General features: G+C 40.9%; 1 protein-coding gene across 2 annotated transcripts in view; it reads right to left on the minus strand.

The window, feature by feature from the left end:
- Nucleotides 1-9,178: 9,178 nt before the first annotated feature.
- LOC136755306 (dedicator of cytokinesis protein 2) overlaps nucleotides 9,179-20,288 on the minus strand; it is a 435,882-nt gene continuing 424,772 nt past the window's right edge. For both annotated transcript variants that reach the window (XM_066711776.1, XM_066711775.1), the window contains exons 39-52: nucleotides 20,141-20,230; nucleotides 15,972-16,076; nucleotides 15,634-15,775; nucleotides 15,219-15,300; nucleotides 14,841-14,925; nucleotides 14,483-14,569; nucleotides 13,800-13,976; nucleotides 13,613-13,696; nucleotides 12,359-12,496; nucleotides 12,153-12,250; nucleotides 11,355-11,475; nucleotides 10,445-10,559; nucleotides 9,919-10,052; nucleotides 9,179-9,802 (exon numbers count right to left, since the gene is read on the minus strand). In XM_066711776.1, coding sequence (XP_066567873.1) covers nucleotides 9,713-9,802; nucleotides 9,919-10,052; nucleotides 10,445-10,559; nucleotides 11,355-11,475; nucleotides 12,153-12,250; nucleotides 12,359-12,496; nucleotides 13,613-13,696; nucleotides 13,800-13,976; nucleotides 14,483-14,569; nucleotides 14,841-14,925; nucleotides 15,219-15,300; nucleotides 15,634-15,775; nucleotides 15,972-16,076; nucleotides 20,141-20,230 — 1,548 coding nt within the window. In that variant the 3' untranslated portion in view covers nucleotides 9,179-9,712. The remainder of the gene's footprint in view (nucleotides 9,803-9,918; nucleotides 10,053-10,444; nucleotides 10,560-11,354; nucleotides 11,476-12,152; nucleotides 12,251-12,358; nucleotides 12,497-13,612; nucleotides 13,697-13,799; nucleotides 13,977-14,482; nucleotides 14,570-14,840; nucleotides 14,926-15,218; nucleotides 15,301-15,633; nucleotides 15,776-15,971; nucleotides 16,077-20,140; nucleotides 20,231-20,288) is intronic.

Below are 20,288 nucleotides of genomic sequence, written 5' to 3' on the forward strand. Positions count from 1 at the left end.
AGTTGCCCTGACTATACCCATTAGCAGCTGTAGCTGTGAGGGGTCTTTCAGTGCATTACGCCATCTGCACACCTGGCTAAGGAGTACTATGGGCCGAAAGAGACTGCATCATCTGGCTGTAATGTCCATAGAAAAGGATGCCTGCCTCAAAGGGTTGAGTCAGGATAAACTGATAGACAGATTTGCCACCCTCAAAGACTACTGTTTGATGCCCCCACCAACAAAGAAGTAAAATGGGACAATAACAAGAAAAAAGTGTGTGTGTTGTGTGTGTGTGTGTGTGAAATAAACAAGCTTTCAGACCATCCAATGTTTGAATCTTTAAGTGCAGAATATTTTCAAATAGAACACATTTTTAAAAATGTTTCTGGCACATATCTAAGTAGTACTTTATAGCTGTGATATCAACGTAGAGATATCACACCTTAAAATCAAACTTTGGTGTTATATATTGGCAGAATTCACCAAAATGCCTGTTTGAAACCTCTGTTTTTTTTGTTCAATCAGCAGGGGGGAACCCTCTTCACCCCATGCTTCTTGCCTACTCAGGGGCTGCATCCCAAATCACATACTTGCTCCCTATACCCTTCAACAAGTGTACACTTTGCGTGACATTGTGCTGACATCACAGAGTGTGTACTTGAGTGAGCGAGGGTGGAGGGTGTAGGGTGAAGCTAAAAGCGTTCAATGGGACACACTTCAGCTTCATCATTCAGCGCCTTTGCCTTTGACCAAAAAAGTACCTATGCTGTCTTTTCTTGTCATCTGTCTCTGTATTTAATAATAATAATAATAATAATAATAATAATAACTTGGAAATACATTGTTCGTTAATATCACCTCCTAATTTTATAGGATACTACTTCAGTAAATCATTAATTGATAGGTGCCAAAACGTTTTTTGGCTGAATTTTCTAATCATATATTTAAATAATGATTATATAATAATTTTATATTATCTATATATCTATTATAATTTCCTTGATACATAATTTAACAATTTCTACAACTGTCTAGCTAGCATTACATTACATCTATATACACCCACCGCTGCCATATTTTCCCAATTGTCTTGTCTCCGCCTTTAACGTGAACAGTTCTGGGATTTCAGCGCTAAAACACTTCCGCGTGTGTCCACCAAAGCGTTTTTCCCCGAGGTCGACGTCTTTTTTCAATTGTTTGCAATGGGAGCGCCGCGTTTTTAAAACGCCGGCAGCGTGACGCGGTGCTGAGCGTCTTTTTCACGCTGAGCGCCGAGCGCTGCGAGTTTTTGTCTGGTCGCCGAGAGTTGAAAAATGTTCAACTTTGGGTAAAACGCTGCGCTCGTCACTGTCATTTTTTACCCAGCCGTCCAATCACAGCGGAGGAGGGGCGAGACAAATACCACACCGCCCATCCGTCCTCTCTCTCTACGCGCTTCAGCTTCCCCTCTACCTTGTGCCGACATTTTGCAGTCAGTATTTGTTAGCAACACAAACTATCTGGGACATCAGGCACTTCAACACATGACTGCCGCGGATATTACGTATCACAGCCCTGAAACAGCGCCGTGAAGCGCTCGCAGTCGGGCGCTTTCAGACGAGCGCCTGGCGTTTTGAGCTACGGAAAACGCTTTGGTGGACACACGGTCTAATGTGCTGTCATCTGTGCTCTGAGACGTGTCTGCCATAGATTTTAGATACAAAGCGAACGAACTCCAACCACGATATCTCAAAAATCGCGCCGACGCCCATAATGCACTTCGGTTTACGTCATCTGTCAAACACCGATATGGCGGAATAAGCCCGTGTGTCCACCAAAACGCCAGGCGCTCGTCTGAAAGTACCCGGCTGCGAGCGCTTCACAGCGCTGTTTCACTGGATACGGAATATCCGCGGAGAGGACGTAGAGAGAGAGGACGGACGGTCAGTGTGGTGTTTGTCCCGCCCCTCCTCCGCTGTGATTGGACGGCTTGCACACTTGCACAACTATGTTTTATAAGAACATAAGAAAGTTTACAAATGAGAGGAGGCCATTCAACCCATTCTGCTCATTTGGTGTCCATTAATAACTGAGTGATCCAAGGATCCTATCCAGTCTATTTTTAAACTTTCAGCTTCTACCACATCGCTGGGGAGTTTGTTCCAGATTGTGACAACTCTCTGTATAAAGAAATGTCTCCTGTTTTCCATTTTGAATGCCTTGAAGCCCAATTTCCATTTGTGTCCCCGGGTGCGTGTGTCCCTGCTGATCTGGAAAAGCTCCTCTGGTTTGATGCCCATCATGATTTTGAAGACTTGAAGTCCCGACGTAGTCTCCTCTGTTCCAGGGTGAAAAGGTTCAGTTCCCTCAGTCTCTTCGAGTAGGACATTCCCTTCAGACCTGGAATAAATCTGGTTGCTCTCTTCTGAACTGCCTCTAGAGCAGCGATATCTTTCTTGAAGTGTGGAGCCCAGAACTGTACACAGTATTCCAGATTAGGTCTAACTAGCGCATTGTACAATCTGAACATTACTTCCCTTGTTTTAAATTCTACACTTTTGACAATATACCCTAACACTGTTTTTTTTTTTTATTGCTTCCCCACATTGTTTGGATGGAGAAAGTGAGGAGTCCACATAGACTCCTAGACGTTTCTCATGCGTTACTTAATCTAGTTCTATTCCTCCCATAGTGTAATTATAGTGGACATTGTTGTTACCTGCATGTAATACCTTACACTTGTCCACACTGAATTTCATCTACCAGGTGTCGGCCAACAACGGAATATTATCTGAGTCCCTTTGAATAGCCTGTGCTGCCGAGATTGTATCTGCTGAGCCACCTATTTTAGTATCATCTGCAAATTTGACAAGTTTGCTAACTATCCCAGAGTCCAAATCATTAATATAGATTAGAAAAAGCAAAGGCCCTAGTACTGATCCCTGTGGAACTCCACTAACAACCTCACTCCAGTTAGAAGCAACTCCTCTAATCGACACCCTCTGTTTCCTATACATCAACCAGTTCATAATCCATCTACTTACATTACCCTGAATGCCTACAGCTTCCAATTTGAGGATCAGTCTTTGGTGTGGAACCTTATCAAAAGCTTTTTGAAAATCTAAGTATATCATATAATATGCTTTCACATGATCTACAGCTGCAGTTGCATGTTCAAAAAATTCTAATAAATCAGTAAGACATGATCTGCCTCGTCTAAACCCATGTTGACTATCTCCAAGAATATGGTTTTCATTAAGATGCTCCTCTATTTTCTGTCTAATCATTTTCTCCAACATTTTACAAGTGATGCAGGTGAGACTGATTGGTCTGTAATTTCCTGGCTCAGTTTTGTCCCCTTTCTTGTGGATTGTTATGACATTTCCTGTCTTCCAGTCATTTGGCACATCCCCTGTTCTAAGTGTCATTTGGAATAATTGAGTTAGTGGCCTAAAAATAATTTCCCTCATTTCTTTAAGTACTGTTGGAAATATACCATCTGGCCCAGGTGATTGACCTATTGCTATTGTAGTATTGAAAAAAGCCCTTTGCATTAGTTTTAGCTCCAAGAGCTATGATTCTTTCTATTTCCCTCTTTGCTTTCCTGATCCCTTTCTTAAAGTCTTTTTGCAGCTCAACATATTCTGTGTATTTTGTTTCATCCCCATCCCTTTTGTATGCGCTATACAACATTTTCTTTCTCTTGATATTTTTTGGCATACTTCTGTTAAAGCATTTTGGCCAATGTTTGTTGGTCCTCAATTTACTAAGTTTTGGTACAAATTTCTCCTGAGCCTCAAGTAGTATATTCTTAAAATATAACCATCAATTTTCAACTGAATCTGTATCCAGTGTGCTCCAGTCTACCTCTTGTAAGTGCCGCCTCATACCTTCAAGGTTTGCTTTTCTAAAATTGTAGACCATTGTTTTAGACTTGGTCCTTGTCTTTTGAAAGAATGCTTCAAAGCTAACCATATTGTGATCACAGTTTGCCATTGGTTCTCTAACTAGTGTCCCTCTGACTCTATCTTGGTCATTTGAAAATATCAAGTCATGCACTCTCCCTGGTTGGTTCCCTGACAAATTGAGTTAGAAAGCAGTCATTTACCACCTCAATTTTAATTTCTATTTCTGTTTATGTAGTCCCAACTGGGTTTTCCCAGTCTGTTTGGGAAATTGAAATCCCACATTATAACAGCCACATCCTTGCTACATGCTGTCCTGATTACACTGTACAATGCAACATCTTGCTGAGTATCTGAGTTGGGTGGTCTGTAACACACTTTTACCACTAATCCTCTGGATCTTTTATTCAAAGGTTTGATCCACAGACATTCTATTCCATTACTGGGATCTAATTTGAGTTCTTCTGCCTCAATGTCATTTTTCACATATAATGCTACCCCACCTCCTCTTCGATCTTCGTCTCTCCTAAACTGTGTGTATCCTTTCAACTTGTATTCATCCCCATCATTTTCTGTAAGCCATGTTTCTGTCACTCTTACAACATCATAGTCACATGCAGGCACTGTGGCTTCTAGGTCTAACATCTTGTTCCTTATACTCCTGGCATTGAGGTACAAACATAGTTCAGCACTTTCCTACTAGCAGTTTCCCTTTGTTTTCTTTCCTTAGTGGAACATCTGCCATTGTCAGAGCTCCCTGCCTCCCTGGTCCCTAGTTTAAAAGATTTTCAATTACTCTGCACATATGCTCTCCCAATGCATTACCCCCCCCTTTTGTTTAGATGTAGATGTTTGTACAAGTCCCATTAATCCCAGAAGAAAGACCAGTGCTCCAGAAAACTAAAACCCTCTTCCCTACACCAAGATTTCAACCACGTGTTAAACTTTTTAATCTCTGCCTGTCTCCCTGGCCATGCACATGGCACCGGAAGTATTTCAGAGAAAACTACCGTGGAGTTTCTGCTCTTTAGTTTTGTTCCTAACTCTTTAAATTTGTCTGACAGAACCTCTGTCCTACCTTTTCCTATGGCATTGGTTCCAATGTGGCTTTGGCCAGTAGCCTGTCTACTAGTTTAGGGAGATCTACAACCTGAGCACCACGCAGGCAAGATACCATGCGGGTCTCCTTATCACTAGAACACACTGTTTGATCTTCACCTCTAAGAATAGAGTCTCCTACTATGACTACCTCCCTGTTCTGGGGTGGAGTGTGCACCATGGTGCTCTGGTGCTCAACTGCCCTCCCATCACCCTCTGAGGTGTCACTGTCCAACTTGGTGTCCAGCAGTTGGAACCTGTTGGGCAATTCTAGCTCTTGGGGTGTCTCTAGGGGTTGTGCACGCCCTTTTCTGCAGTTACGACCTACTGTAACCCAGCAGTTCTGTACACTTTCCTGCTCTACGGTCTCAACTCTCCTAGGTTTTGGCGTATATCCTAATATATCCCTAATACAGTGCAGATCAACAAGCTGAGCCTCAAGATCATGAACCTTGATCTCTAGGATTTCAACCTGCCGACAACGTTCACAAATGAAACCCTCTTGGATGAGTTAATCCAGGAAGGCAATCATTCTGCAAACCTGACACTGTAGTGGCCACATGCTTCTAAATGTTATTTGTTTATTTAGTGTTATTTGTTTCTTCTTTGTTTAGGTCTCTTGGTTCCAAATCCCTAGTCAACTACTTAACTTTTGTGACCGAGAAACAGTGCAGCTCTTTCTCAACAGCTGCTTTAAGTAACTTTTGTCTACCTGCCCCCAATTCACACCTAACTGGCCACACCTGGCTCCTCCTGCAACAGAATTCCTGCTAGTCCTTGACAAAATCTCCCTTCTACAACCTGGTTACTTACACCAACTCAGCAGCTGAACTGAAATGACTTAAATTTAGGCAAACTACAGACAATGCTAACTTCAATTAAGGCAAACTTAAAACAAAATGAGCATTGCCTAGACTGGTCTGAAACTAGTCAAACAACAAGATGGCTGCCTCTCACCTGTACTCTCCTGTCTCTGTCTGTGGCAACTTGTAAATACTTCTGTTTGATTGTGATTGTGATTGTAATTGTGATTTACCTAATTCTTGACTAGTACACTACCCGTGTGGTTTACTGAGATTCAGTTATGCAGATGTTCAATAGCGGGGTGGGAAGTTCTGGTTCTGGTTCAGTCTTCCTGGATTTCGTCCCCTTGGTTTCTTCTCCCAGGTTTTTCCACTCCAAATTGTAACACTCCACTCCACTCCAAATTCCTAGTTAAAACTTAATTTTAGACAAAGAGATTAAAATCTCTTTCCTTCCAAACTTCTGATTGGTCAGGTTTGGGGTAATAATATTGAAATTCGAATCAAATCTCCCTTGATTCCTACAGAATGTGTATTGGGGGTGTGATGGTTTTGAGGACTGTGAAAAATGGTTCAAATGTTACCTAGGGTTTCTCTCTACATTGTCAAGTTATAATTATATCAATTACATTTTCAAGTCCCTCAAAGCATGAGTTGATACCAACAGTTGATACCAAACAAGCCAGGTGTTCTTTCTCAGTAATGTTAAATTTGAGTCTCCTTGGAATTCCAGGAAGGGGCTGGTCTGATGCCCATGTCAGTGGAGGATCAATTAGGATGTGTGAATAATTCTCTTACCAAATGTTGCAATGTATACCCCTCTGTGCTTTTCTACAACTTTATCCTAGAGTGGTTTTGAAAGCTATCACATCTAGGTCTTCATAGTGGTATCTTTGGTTTGAACTGTGGAACCTTACAAAGACTGGTAATTTAACTTGAAATCATGTGAACCACTTTTATTGCACACAAATAGACTCCATTCAAGTTATTGTGTGAATTCTGTAGGCAATTGTTTGCACCTGGGCTTATTTAGGAGTGTAATAGCAGTTTCATACTTTAAATTATTATTTTTTCTCCCAGTGGAAGTGTGGAGTAGGTTGTGTAAATCAAAGGAAAAGAAAAACACATTGAAATGCATACACATTTCAGATTGCAACACAATAGAATATGAAAAAGCCCAAGGCGGGTGAATACTTTCTATACTTCCTTCTCAGTCTTTGATTTGCTGTAATGTTGAGAAACTGGTAAAGTGTATTTAAAAAAAAATATATATTTTCCATGGGGAATATATTAGTTTGATACTTTATCATGTTTAAAAATAAATAAGTGCTTTCAATACCTTTTCTGACAGCGTAGATAGTGTCTCAACCTTTCTTTAAATACATCAGTACCACAAATGTTCTTTTCAGTTACATAGAGCTTCATGTATTAATGTCTTTATTATTAGTGTAACACCCTGTACAATGTGCTTTTGTTGACAACTGTCGTATTGCTTCTGTGTACATATGCATGCTGTTTGAGATGTAAACCCACCCTCCTGGGCCTGTACAGTGTCAGTTTTTTTTTGGTTTTGTTTTAAGAACTAAAAATGTAACTGCTCACTATCCGTTGGCTTGGCAATGCCTTTAGCATCTATTTTGCCCCCCCATTTTAACTGCAATTCGGGTTGTTTTAAAATGAGACTGGTTGGATCTGACCAATCACATCTTGTAGATTGATAACTTATGTACATCGTCCAATTATTCGGGTCCCCTAATCCTCAACAACCGTTGCCAACGGGTAACTAATAAAACTTAATGCCCCAAACAATCGGGGGTCAGTTCAGAGTGTAGTCAGTATAGAGAGGTTCATCAGTGTGTTACAGTGCAGGGGGTACGGAGACTCTAACGAGCCCGTAAAACAAAATCTGTTTCTGTTTATCTTTCTGAACATCGGTCCCAATTTATTTTGTACTGTGTTTATTGTTGTTCATTCGAAACGTTTATTTTATTATTGTAATTCTGTGAACAGTGTAGAAGTGTAGGCGATAACCATTGCTTTATAACAATAAACCAAAGTACATCTCTGGGAATCGGCGGCGAGAGGAAGGAAGGACTGACGACTGGTGAAGTTACCCGATCCATCATCAGGCCTGTTGGCGCTGACCGGCCCGGGAGTCCGGACGAGTGGCTGGGAATAACTCGGACCTGCTGGCTGTGTCGTGAGTTTGTGGTTGGGGTATACTTATATATTTAGTTACGTTTGTCAGCCCGGCGGGACTGTGTTCTTTTTAATTACTTCAATTATATTTTTGTCAGAGTGAATAAGTCCTCATTGAACTGTGTTGTGTATAACCGAGGTGAAGAGTTTTTTTTCTGCAGTACAATTTGATTAAGCCCTCAGCAGCGAGGCCAAAGAGGACAGTTTGGACTTGTTTTATTCGTTTTTCCCGTTCTTATTATTATTTTGAAATCTCCACCAAATTTGAAACAAAAGTGCACCAACGATAAAAACAAGGAATTCATTTGGCCATTTATTTAATTTTCATGACAATTTGAACTTGTGGGTATATTTGTATTTGTTTCACAGTGAATTGTGTTGTTTTTATTTAGTTTTTGATACTGTGAGATACCGTGGTTTTTATTTTCTTGATTCTTTACATTTACCAAATTGAATACTTGATTGCCTGTTATTTATATCCTTATATGTGTTTAAATAAATCACAATGATTGTTGTTGTTTTTAACTAAATTTGTGTGTATTGCTATTATTATTATTAATAATGATAATATTATTGCTAGGGTGGGGTAAAAGATAAATGCACTACAGGCCTTGGTTTTAATTTTGAGGTGTTATTAATAATAATAATAACTCAGTGTGCCGCTTTTTGTTTTTTAGTAACTGTCAAAAAGTACTAGTTGCTTTAAAGTATATTGTTATTACTACAGGTATTATTTGTGTTGTTGTTACTTACTTGCTGAATGTTTCGGGGGGTTGTATATTTTTTCCCCGGTTAACTATGTAGTGGCACTTCTTTGTGTTGGTGTTACCGGGGTTATTTTAAAATAACGGAAGAAAAACAACAAAACAGATCAGCCAATTCACCATCTACTGCTGAGACCCAGGATTCTTCTTGTTTGTTTTTAATTCTCCATCCTTTATCCAATGATAACCTCCCTTTATTTACAGCAGACCCACAACCCCCAGTTATCCTAGGAACTGGGTGGAGGTACTCTGCAGGCAGAGTGGTCAGGGTAGGGTTACATTATTTATATTTTTTAAATCGTATAACTAATGGATCACGATAAATTAATCAGTGTTCCATGAAGGAATGAACAGACTGGACAAAGCCACTCCTCAGTCACTCCTCTTTTCAATACCCAAACAAGATAACATTGTGGAACTTAAAACACAAATTACACAGACAAGTGTGCTTAATCACAATCTTGCTTTTTATTTTAAAAAATCCAGTAAGTTTTAAATTGAAATTGTGCATTAAAACAGTGTCACTCTATACTGTAAGAATTTCAGCAGTGCTAACATAATGACAGCACTATCAGACCACTCACAGTAGCATTTCAGCTCTTAAAGATACTTTAATAATGTAAAAGTGCTGCTTCTATTTACTTATAAGTTTTTTAGATAAGGAAGTACCACTGTAATCTAATTAAACATCACAGAACATGCTCTATTGCTGCGCTTTACTACCATTCCTGTTTCCTATTATTATTCCTATTAAAGAACCATCCATAGCTTTATCATTCTTAGATTAGTAGATTAGTAAAGAGGTGCAAGTTTTTAGTATCAACAAAGTGATGTATTATTGAAGCCATATCACTCAAGAGCCATGGTGACTAGTCTAATGTATGAGGAATCTGTGTTAGCTACACTGGGCAAAGCCCTGAGCAAGCAGGGGCTTTAGTTGTAGTTGGTTTTGTCTGAATGGTAAGAATAGAAGCATGGCTGGTCAGCTTTGACTGTGATGTTTTCCTTTAGGTGGAGTTGGAGGTGGAACTTTAATATGCTTGTCCATCACAGGGCTGGGTGGAGAGAAAGCCTAGAGACAGAGAGGAAAAAAATGAAAACAGAAGGAGATTACATGTAGTGTAATTAAGATTATCCAAGGTTTACACATTCCCCCACTCCCATCCACTCATCTCCTAATCACCCCACCTTTAAAGAGCCACAGCGAGCGGGTTGAGGGGATTCAGGTGGTAGAGTGAACTGCTCAATCACTGATTGGCTGATCTTTCTAGGAATTGGTGGTGGTTTAGCACTCTTCACACGACAAGGGAGCCCAGATGCTCCTGAAATACAGAGAGAGACTTTTCATAACAGATTATGAGATAGGAAGCATTAAAGATAGAGACATGCAACAGTTTTATGTTACAGAGGTTGGTTGATTTAGGCGTTCAGGTAAAGGGTTTGTTTATGGTTTAAGCCATGGCACTGACTATTTTTTGTGGTACCATAAGCAAGTGACTCAATGTCCTATTGCTTCAACATTTGGATGAAACATACAAGAATATACAAGTAAGATTACACTGGCCTTATCACTGAACTGTGTGCCTTCTGAAAAGTGCTCCTTATGTTTCACTTCCATTCAGTTTCCACAGTCTAACTGTCTCTGTTCTGCACAAGGTCAGCAAGGAATGCACATTTTTTACACCTACCTAACCATTGACTTTGCAACACTGACCTGTGACAGGTGAGGAAACAGAGTTGCCCTCAATCTCTGTGGAATCCATTGTCCTGATGATTGATTGGTCCATGTGGTTCTCGCTCAAGTTTAGGGAAAGCCTAGTCCCTGCTTCCTGAACAGGGTGAAAAATTTAGCAAAACAATAGTTGGTAGGTGTAACATCAAAATCAAAGTTTTAAGATTTTTTCATCTGCGTGAGATCCACTGAAACCCATTTTGGAATAAATAATCAAAAATCATGCTGATCAACATAGAAACATTTGTACTGGTGACTGGCTCAATAATACGTTTTGGAGTACACTTCATTTACATTAAATCATTTGTTGTCATACTGAAATATGTCCTAATATCTGTTGAGGTAAAATTGCTTTCCAGTAAGATAGTACTTAAAACTTGCTCTTATAAGGGTTTCCTTGTTCTTATTAGGACTTCTCTGCTCAGACTTATCTGTGTGGCAGATAGAGATAATTTTTACTGCCGTGGACATTCTTTAGTTAACGAACCAAAACTATATAACATGTTCTTATCAGTATAGTGTGTGCTGTGTCCTTGGTACCAGTGCTTCAATGTCTGGATGAAATATTGTTTCCCCAATTATAAAGAATACCTCATGAATTATTGCTTCCCGTGTCTCGGAACTGCCCCGGGACATATGCCAAGAAAATATCATCCAGGTTCGGGACAGCCCTGAACCTCCTTTGAAAAATTGCTTGTAGATGTATAAAAGGCTGTGTGAAACTTTCAATAAACGAAGATAAACAAACAGACATTATGTCAATGACATTACTTCCCAGGCCTGTCTCCTGCTGAGAGTCTACACTGTTACTGGTGCCTGATTCACTGGATCCTAAGGGTTGCTTCAACTGAAGCTTTGTACCATAACAATATCTGAATCAGATCAGATATACCTTTGTTAAAGGATTGCCCTTGGAACCTGGTAGGGACAGCAGCTGGGTCCTTCTTTTATCCTTTCTTTCAGCAACTTGACCTTCCTTTTCTATAGCATCCTTGAATATTGAGATATCCTGGCTGTGATAGACAAAGGGAAAGAGAGATAAATCATAAATGTAAACAAAAACAAACTAGCTGACAATGATAATGCTTGCATAATTTATATTTTTTGAAAATACTTTTTAGTTTTTAGTTTTCCACAGCTTGAGTTCTACGAGAGTCTAGGCCAATTAGAATTGTTTATTTTAAATAATCCAAACATTTTATGGAGAAAGGTATGCCCTAACAGTGAAAACTAATTTTTAAATTTCCACTTAATATCTTGTCTCACTCTACATCTATCTCATCTCTGTCTATCTTTGTCAAAAATAAGTCTGTCCTGACCCGTTTTTTGTTGACCTCCAAAATGGCCTACAAAATGGTTAAAACTTAAAACTTACAAATAACAACTAAAACTGCTTAAATTTTTCAAAGCAAATGTTTTGATATGAGAATATTGAATAACACCTCAAAATTCACACTGCTTCTGTTCAGGGACTCTTTCATTGTAACCAACTCCCTTTTTATAGCAGCATTTCTTGCCCTTTGCTCTGCAGCAGTATTTCATCCCAATAAAAGTGGCTTGGAAGTCTTTGTAACTGTTCTTTTTTTTCTGAATATTTATATGTATGCATTTTTTTGTTTTCTCAGATGATTACCTGAGAAAATATTTCCCTGTCAAAACACACACAGAAACAAACACATCTTTCACTGACCTTTGTTTGCTTTGAGCTTCCATGGGCTGTAGCTTAAAGGAAGAGGTGGGTCTATACAGGGTCATCATGGACCTTGGACGTCCACCACCCCACTTTGGCTGGAGTGATGAATAGAAAAAACAAAAGCGAATGAATTAGCGAGTTAGATGTTATTGTAGGTCTGTATTGTGTCAGTGTTTCAGTGCAGTGTATCAGTGTGTCTTCACCAGTTGCCTTGATCCATACTGTTTCTCCACTTTGTTGCGCAGCTGGGAGAAACACTCCTCCAGACGCCGGTGGAATGGACGCAGGTCCTCTGGCACCCTCTGGCCATGGACCTCAATACCATCTGCTAACAGTGGTATCTGAGAGGAGGAGAGGAGCAGAGACGAAGCAGAAATTAATTGTAAAAAAGAAAGAGACCCGATGGAGAGGGGAAACAAGAAGGATAGAAAATGGGCAGTGAGAAATAAAAGAAAGAGGGCAGAAGGGGAGACGTGGTGAAGAGAATGTATTATGTTTTATATTAATAATACTATGCAGACCGAGCAAAGTAGATTTATTAAGCTAGCAGCAGCCACTAAGGCAGTTGTTCAGGGCATACCCTCTAGACATTTCCCTCTGCACTTTGACTTCTGTTTATTATGATAAGAGGAACACCCAAACAGAGAGAGAGCCCACAGCTGTTTGTTAAAAGTCTGTTTGTGGACTTAATTGCTTCCCCAGATTGGCAGGAACTGTTTTGTTAATGATTGAGGGACAGTTGTAAAAGATGACCGTGAACAAGGATCTGAACTTGCCTCTACTCCCGGGACCAAAACAAGGGTGAGAATTTTTAATTCTACCACCTTGTATATTTAGAATTGGTCTCGGGATTTTTTGAGGCTCTCAAATTGTAATTTAAAGTGACCCTGTGGAAAAGTAGAGGTAAAACAAATAGAAAGGTTGACTGTACAGCAGAGGTTCTCAGTAAGGAGAACTCCAGGTTGAGACAGATCTGCGGGGATTGATGCCAAGGGAACTGAATGGCATGACAAAGCCTACTGAGCCCCATGTTACGCAAGGAAATCCTTGTACACTAAGGCCAGTGTTAGTGGCGGTCAATAGCCAGATGGAACCTGAGGTACCGTAAGACCAACGATTAGCCCCATAACTGGCAAAAGATAGGATTGGATTCCAAGCTAGCTTGTTAATAAAGTTTCTATTTGCTTTATTCCAACAACTTTTCCAATTATTTCCAAGAAAGGTTCAACACGTGGGTAGGAATAGAAAAAGGTTAAGACATTATATTTAAGTGTAGTTTAATTAACGTTTAAGGGACAGAACAACAAACAATTAAGCCTATCTGAAGCACTAGGCCTGTATCATTGAAATAATACTGCACACTTTGTTAAAATATCTCAATAATTGTATGGAAATCTGAAATAAGCAGTGTCATTAAAGATATATTTTTTACTGCTGCAGTTGTGTGACTCTGGTACCTGCCACGCAATAAGGTCCTGAAGCTGCAATATCCGATCCTGCTGCTCTGGATGGGCTCTTATGTATTCTTCTGTGAAGAATGCCTGAGGAGAGACAGAAGGTAACAGCTCATTTGGGATTGAAGAATACATACAGACAAAGTGACACATTATACAAATTCACACAGACTCTTAGTCACAGACAGACCTTCTCATACTTGGCAAAGCCACCATTGACTGCAGCATCCACAATGCCATTGAGCAGCATGGACAGAGGACTGACTGAGAGTCGGCTGTCCCCACAGTGCTGCCTCACCACCCGTGCAATCTTTTCATTGGTCAGCTGCATTGTGTCCACTGCAACCTCCACTGGGCTGAGAGTGACCTGGAACACACACAGCATAGTTGAAAATAATTGAAAACTGAGTCAAAATCAGTACTCCTTCTAATGTAAAAAAGGAGTACTTACTGTTGCAATACAGTTTTCCTCAATCGGTAACACTTTACAATACGTGTCCCTAATTACTGTGTATTTACACTGTAATTACTTGTTACAGTGTAAATAGGCATAATTACACTAGAAGTTACCAAGTTATTACACAGGAATTAGGGACACTTAGTGTTAGCCTCAATCAAACCCCCCAAAAACCGTTACTGAAGTTGCAGTTTATTTGTTGGGACTCTACCTCTTTATAAATGTTTGAACAGAAATCACTTGGTTGTTAAACTTGTACAAATTTAAACTGATGCAGTCAGACAAATTACACATTTATTAATTCATTATTACATCTTTATACATATTTACACAAACAAAAGTATTGACAGAGTTGATAATCACAGATAAACTTAAAAACAGGCTTTATTTTAACAGAAACAGATACACAGACTCACTGTGCTCATGCTGATTACTTCATACCAACGAAGGATGTCTGGCAGCCTGTAGGCTGTTTCATAGGTGGTGCGCTCAATCCACATGGTCTGAATGAGAGGGAAACAAATACCTTTTTGCTCCATTGCCAATTTTTCTTAATATCTCCTAAGATCTAATAGCATATGTGAAAGAAAAACAATACAATTGATTTCCCATTCTAAAACATATGTTTAGCATTAGATTTGCAAGTGTCAGCAATTATTTTCAGAAAATAAAGTACTACAAAAACTAAATCACATTGTCACTCTAAGCTTTCAGTTTTCACACTCATTCCCCTTGTACAGTATAGACTGCTCTGCTGCCTAATGCCCCACTCACCGCAAATTCATTGTCGGGATCCTTGGGTCCTTTCCTGATGGGCCGAGAATAGGTGAAGCACTGGACTTTATTGGCTTTGTAGAAGCTGTAGCAGAAACCAGATGAAGAGGTTACAGTTCTCAGTTACACTGAAACTACATGCTAGGCTTTTTTTCCCCCTCAAAATAAATTACTGGAAAAAAACATTCAAGAAACATGGCAGTTATTTCTAGCTATTTATTACTTGCCACTTGTTTTTCAGCCTATTTCTCCACTGCCCTCCAGTGGAACTTGACACTTGACACAAATACACAAATGAATAACATGTAAAGGAGAGAGACAGAAAGTAGAGGTGTGAAGGGGAAGATAGAGAAAAGGAGAGAAGGGAGAAAGACTCACTCCAAGATCTGGTCTGGGACACTCTGGTTCCTGAAGTGGGCTGGCTCCACCAGCACTGGTTGCACAGTAAAACACTGGATATCTGACAGAGTGAAGGAATTTAATTATACTTTTTTATTATTTAACCTTATCCAGGATAAGCCTTTAGACCTTGTCAGGAATGGCCCAGCTATTACCTCCCCAGACTGGATGGCCTACAGACATGTCAGATCATCATAACATAAGCACTGAAAGACTCTGGACACATTGTGGAATTGTAACACATTGAAAGACACACTTTGTCTCAAATATCTGTAGCATTCTTGAGACACCAAAAATGAGTACATTCTGTCTTCATCGCTACTTGTCTCCAAATCTGACAAATTAAGAAACTATCACTAAGAGAGACAGTTTCTCTCTTCCTTTCAGAGGATACGCTGTCCAGGGGAATTGATAATGTTCTCCTCAGGAGGTGCTGTGCTCTTCATTCTCTGTGCACTGGGGAACTGAGACAACAGCTGCAGCTCAAAGTCCTCTCTCCTCTCATACTCCCGCCCACGGTGGATAAACACCTTGTTCTGAACACATAAGGAGGAATAGACAGAGGTGAGAGAGAAAAACTTATCAGAGAGAAACAGCTAGACAGAGGAAGGTGGCTAACACACAGGGACTTCATCTCACATACACTCACAAAACACATTCTCTCACTCGATATCACACAATATTGTATATAGGTGTGTGACTGCCAAGAAACACAATCAGTAGACAGCTGACCCGGAGGAAGGAGGGGAATCCCAGGCCGTAGTATCCCACTGCAAAGTAATCTGGACTGGGTCGCAACATCGTCATAATGTTGTGGTAGAACTTTGCCTGTAGCTGCTGCTTGGAGAGAGGGAGAAACATCAGCCACCTTACACATGTATCAAAGAGACATTACATATGTTATGCACATTTTTTAATTTGTAATTTTTAAAATGTATTTATTTTATCAATGTTTAACCTTGAAATAACAATGAAAATATCACAAACCATTTATAGCATACTGCCATCACCATGGACAAAAACAGTGCATGTGTCAACATCGCACCAACATTTTCAGCCGGTCCTATAAAAAGCATCTCCTTCACTGTGTAGTTTATGTGCATTACAGCACATTAAACCCCATTATAGTATTTACTCTTTATTATTCAATAATAATAATACATTCCTGTCATTTGTGTCATGTTTGTTTGAACTTAAAATAGTTGTTTCTGACCTGCACATAATAGCTAGGAAACTCACTGCTGAAATCAGCTAGGTTGGCAGAGTGAGAGCAAATACATTACAATCTTTATTGTTAAAAGAGCAATATGGGAGTGCTTGCATACATTACATAATGCATAGGCTATAGTTGAACTTTTCCAGGAAAGGCAAATAATAAAGCAATATTTTTTTTTCTCTCTTCTCACAGTGAAATGCAAATGTTAGCTGATGCTCAGATTAGTTAAACTAATACTGTTCAGGTGAAACAGTTAAAGCACCAACAACATCCTTAAAAACACTTCACTGGGCAGAGGCTGAGACACTGGGGAAACAGGGGAGATTAAGGTGAGCACAGAGCTCTGACAATGGGAGATGTTCTACTAATGAAAGAAAACGCAGGGAAACTGCTAGTAGGAAAGTCCTGAAATATCTGTATCTCAATGCCAGGAGTATAAGGAACAGGATGTTTGACCTTGAAGCCACAGTTCTGGTGTGTGACTATGATGTTGTACGAGTGACGGAAACATGGTTTACAGAAAATGATGGGGATGAATGAAAGGATACACACAGTTTAGGAGAGACAGGCAAAATCGAAGACTTCCGGGTCTGCTACGGCGCATCTCCTCCTGCTTCTGCTGCTGCGACGGCTGCCGCTACAGGGAAGGGTGGCGGAGCGATGCCCACGGGCTCCCTCTCCCACTTCTGAGTCTTGTTAGCCCCCTCCCCGCCACACTATCGGCGATGGAGAACCAGCTTCACAGACAGAGGCAGAGATATGAGGCCATCCTTGCCCTGAATAGCACGAGCCCAGACCCTGACCCCCCCCTACATCTCGAGTCTCCACTGCTGGCCCATGTACCACGGGACTCTGAGGGGAGCCTCTCTGCCCTGTCTATGGACAAGGACAGCAGACAGGTAATCTGGGAGGAGGACTGCCTATTACTCAGCCCGCATGTGGGTTTGAAGTCGGAGGCGGAGCTCATGAAGGGGGAACCGGCCTCGTCCCCCCCCACTCCATTGAGCAACAACACTTCCCCTGTTCCTGTAAGTCAGGACCGGGAGTTTTGGACAGTGATCCAGAGGGCCCTCTGACCCCACCCCCCCACGCTCCAGGTTTGAGAGGGAGCACTGGCCGCAGCAGCCCACACGGGACCTCCCGCTGCTGCCGGACCTCCTGGATGACCTGAGAGCCACCTGGAACCGTCCAGCAACGGCCCCTGCCCAGGCTTGGGTGGGGGAGGCCTATGTCAGAACCCAGGGTGCAGCTGAAGCAGGCTTGGTGGACTTCCCCTGAGTGAACTCCACCTTTCCTGCGCTGGTCTCCTTAACCCCGCTGTCCACGGAGTCACTTGACTTGGCCTGTCCTGACAAGGACGTTGTGTTCGGCCCCTTGCGTTGCCAGGGGCTCCACGTCTCTATACAGGCGCGTCTCTCCCTCTTCTGACTGAGAGCTCGCGTCAGGGTGTCCCCTTGCCAGAGGCTGCTGGGCCTCCTAGCGGTAGCATCACAGACCCTCCCCCTAGGCCTCCTCCGATTGAGGATGCTGCAGCGGTGGTTCGAGTCTTTACAGATGCATCCTCGCAACGATTACGCACGCTGAGTCACAGTCACTCCGGCGTGCTGGAAGGCGCTCCGTTGGTGGCGGAGCCCTCACAAAACTACTATGGAGGTTCTGCTCCTTAGTTTCTTACCTAACTCTTTACATTTTTCTTGCAGAACCTCTGTCTTACCTTTTCCTATGTCATTGGTTTCAATGTGGACCATGACCAGTGGATTCCCCCCAGCTTTGGCCAGTAGCCCGTCTACTAGTTTAGGGAGATCTGCAACCTGTGCACCAGGCAGGCAAGATACCATGCGGGTCTCCTTATCACTAGAGCACACTGTGATCTACACCTCTAAGAATCGAGTCACCTACTAATAACTACCTCCCTGTTCTGGGGGAGAGTGGACACCATGGTGCTCTGGTGCTCAACTGCCCTCCCATCACCCTCTGAGCTGTCACTGTCCAACTCAGTGTCCAGAAGTTGGAACCTGTTGGGCATATTTAGCTCTTGGGTTGTCTCTTCTAAGGGGTATGCATGTCCTTTTCTGTGGTTACGACCTACTGTAACCCAGCTCTACATTTTCCTGCTCTAAGGTCTCAACCTTCCAAGACTGTGGCATGCACACCACCCCTATCTAGTGGGCTGATTGACCAATTCTTCCAGATCACTAATACAGTGTAGATCAGCAAGCTGAGCCTCAAGATCACAGACTCTGATGTCAACATGCCGAAAACTTTCACAGATTAAATCTTCCTGAAATGAGTTCATCCAGGAAAGCAATAATTATGCAAACCTGACACCGCATTGGCCACATGCTTCTAAATTTAGCAAGTTGTAGGTGCCCTAAAATTGTCTCTTGGTTTTTTTCTTTAAGCCATCTTTTATGTTAATGAGAAACAGCACAGGCAAAATAGAAACAAGATTAGGAATGCTAAGACTATAGCATAAGTAGAAACTCAACAAGGTAGCTCTCTCTCACCTGTCCTGTCCACATACTTTTGGTCATGTAGTGTATAATATATATTATATATATTATTAACTGTAATCACTGTATTTCAGTGTGTGACTGTGACTTTTGTGTGACTTTTGTGTGACTTTTAAGCACAGCTTCCTTTCTACAGGAAAGATAGGCCACTATAAACAATGAATACTGTGGAGTATTAAAAAAAATACTGCTCTGACTCTGCCATTCTAGCTGATTTTGGCAGTGAGTTTCATAGCATGATCTCTGTATGGCTTGAGATGTGGAATTGCCTTCAGGATCAGGAAGCTGTAGAAGACCTATTTTGATCCTTCAATTTGCTGATTAGCTGTGCTACATCCGTACAGAAAGCTTTTTTTATAACCAAAATAATCTGTGTGCTGTGTGCTTTAAAACTAAAAAATCCAACTTTAAAACTCCAATGATGTAGCTCCAACAAATGCAAAAATGCATCAAATAGCAGATCATGTACAATTATACATTAGACTTGTGTTAGTATAAGGAGATATCCATGTTAGCACATGGTCGAGGTTGACTGGAAAAATTTGATTTAATTGTCATTAAATTAATGGCACCCCAAGCCTACAAGGCTTGCATACTACTCTTAACAATAACGCTTTTATTGTACTTGCTCTGACTCTAGCTGATTTCGGCAGTGAGTTTCATAGCAATATCTCTCTGCTAGCAACTCCTGTTAAACAAAACAAACTGCATCTAACATTACACAAACTCAACAGGAATTTATAATAATAATAATAATTATTATTATTACTATTATTATTTCATACTAAGGAGTAATTACATAAACAGTTAATTGGTGATTTGATTTAATTAGTTTCTGTTTTACCACAGTGCTGAATAATTATTCAACAATAACCTACAGCACAGTTCTGAACTGGAAACTGTCAAGGAACAAGTGTCAAAGCTGTTTGGTTCACTAACATCACTAACATCAGACTAATGCCCCCTCTCCTCTTCCCTTCCTTTATTTCTTCATTTTGTTCTGCTGTTGTTTAATGTTTTCATTTCCTCTTTGTCTCTATCTCTCCCTACCTACACTCTCACTTTCATCCACACCCTTTTTCTCTCTTGTTATTCTCATCTCAACCCCATACTCCCTCTTTGTGCCTATTTCTTTCAGGTTATGGACAGTACAGTTACGGTAGGTCTCCTACCAGGTTGGTGCTGAGCATCCCATAGTCAAAAGTCTCATTCTCATACTGATGAGCTATCTCCTTACACAACACGAGAGCCTCCTCCCACATCTACTGAGAGAAAGAGAAAAAGAGAGAGGAAGATATAATATTAGCATTTATTTTTATT

This window comes from Amia ocellicauda, chromosome 8 (assembly GCF_036373705.1).
Source record: "Amia ocellicauda isolate fAmiCal2 chromosome 8, fAmiCal2.hap1, whole genome shotgun sequence".
Classification (NCBI taxonomy): domain Eukaryota; kingdom Metazoa; phylum Chordata; class Actinopteri; order Amiiformes; family Amiidae; genus Amia; species Amia ocellicauda.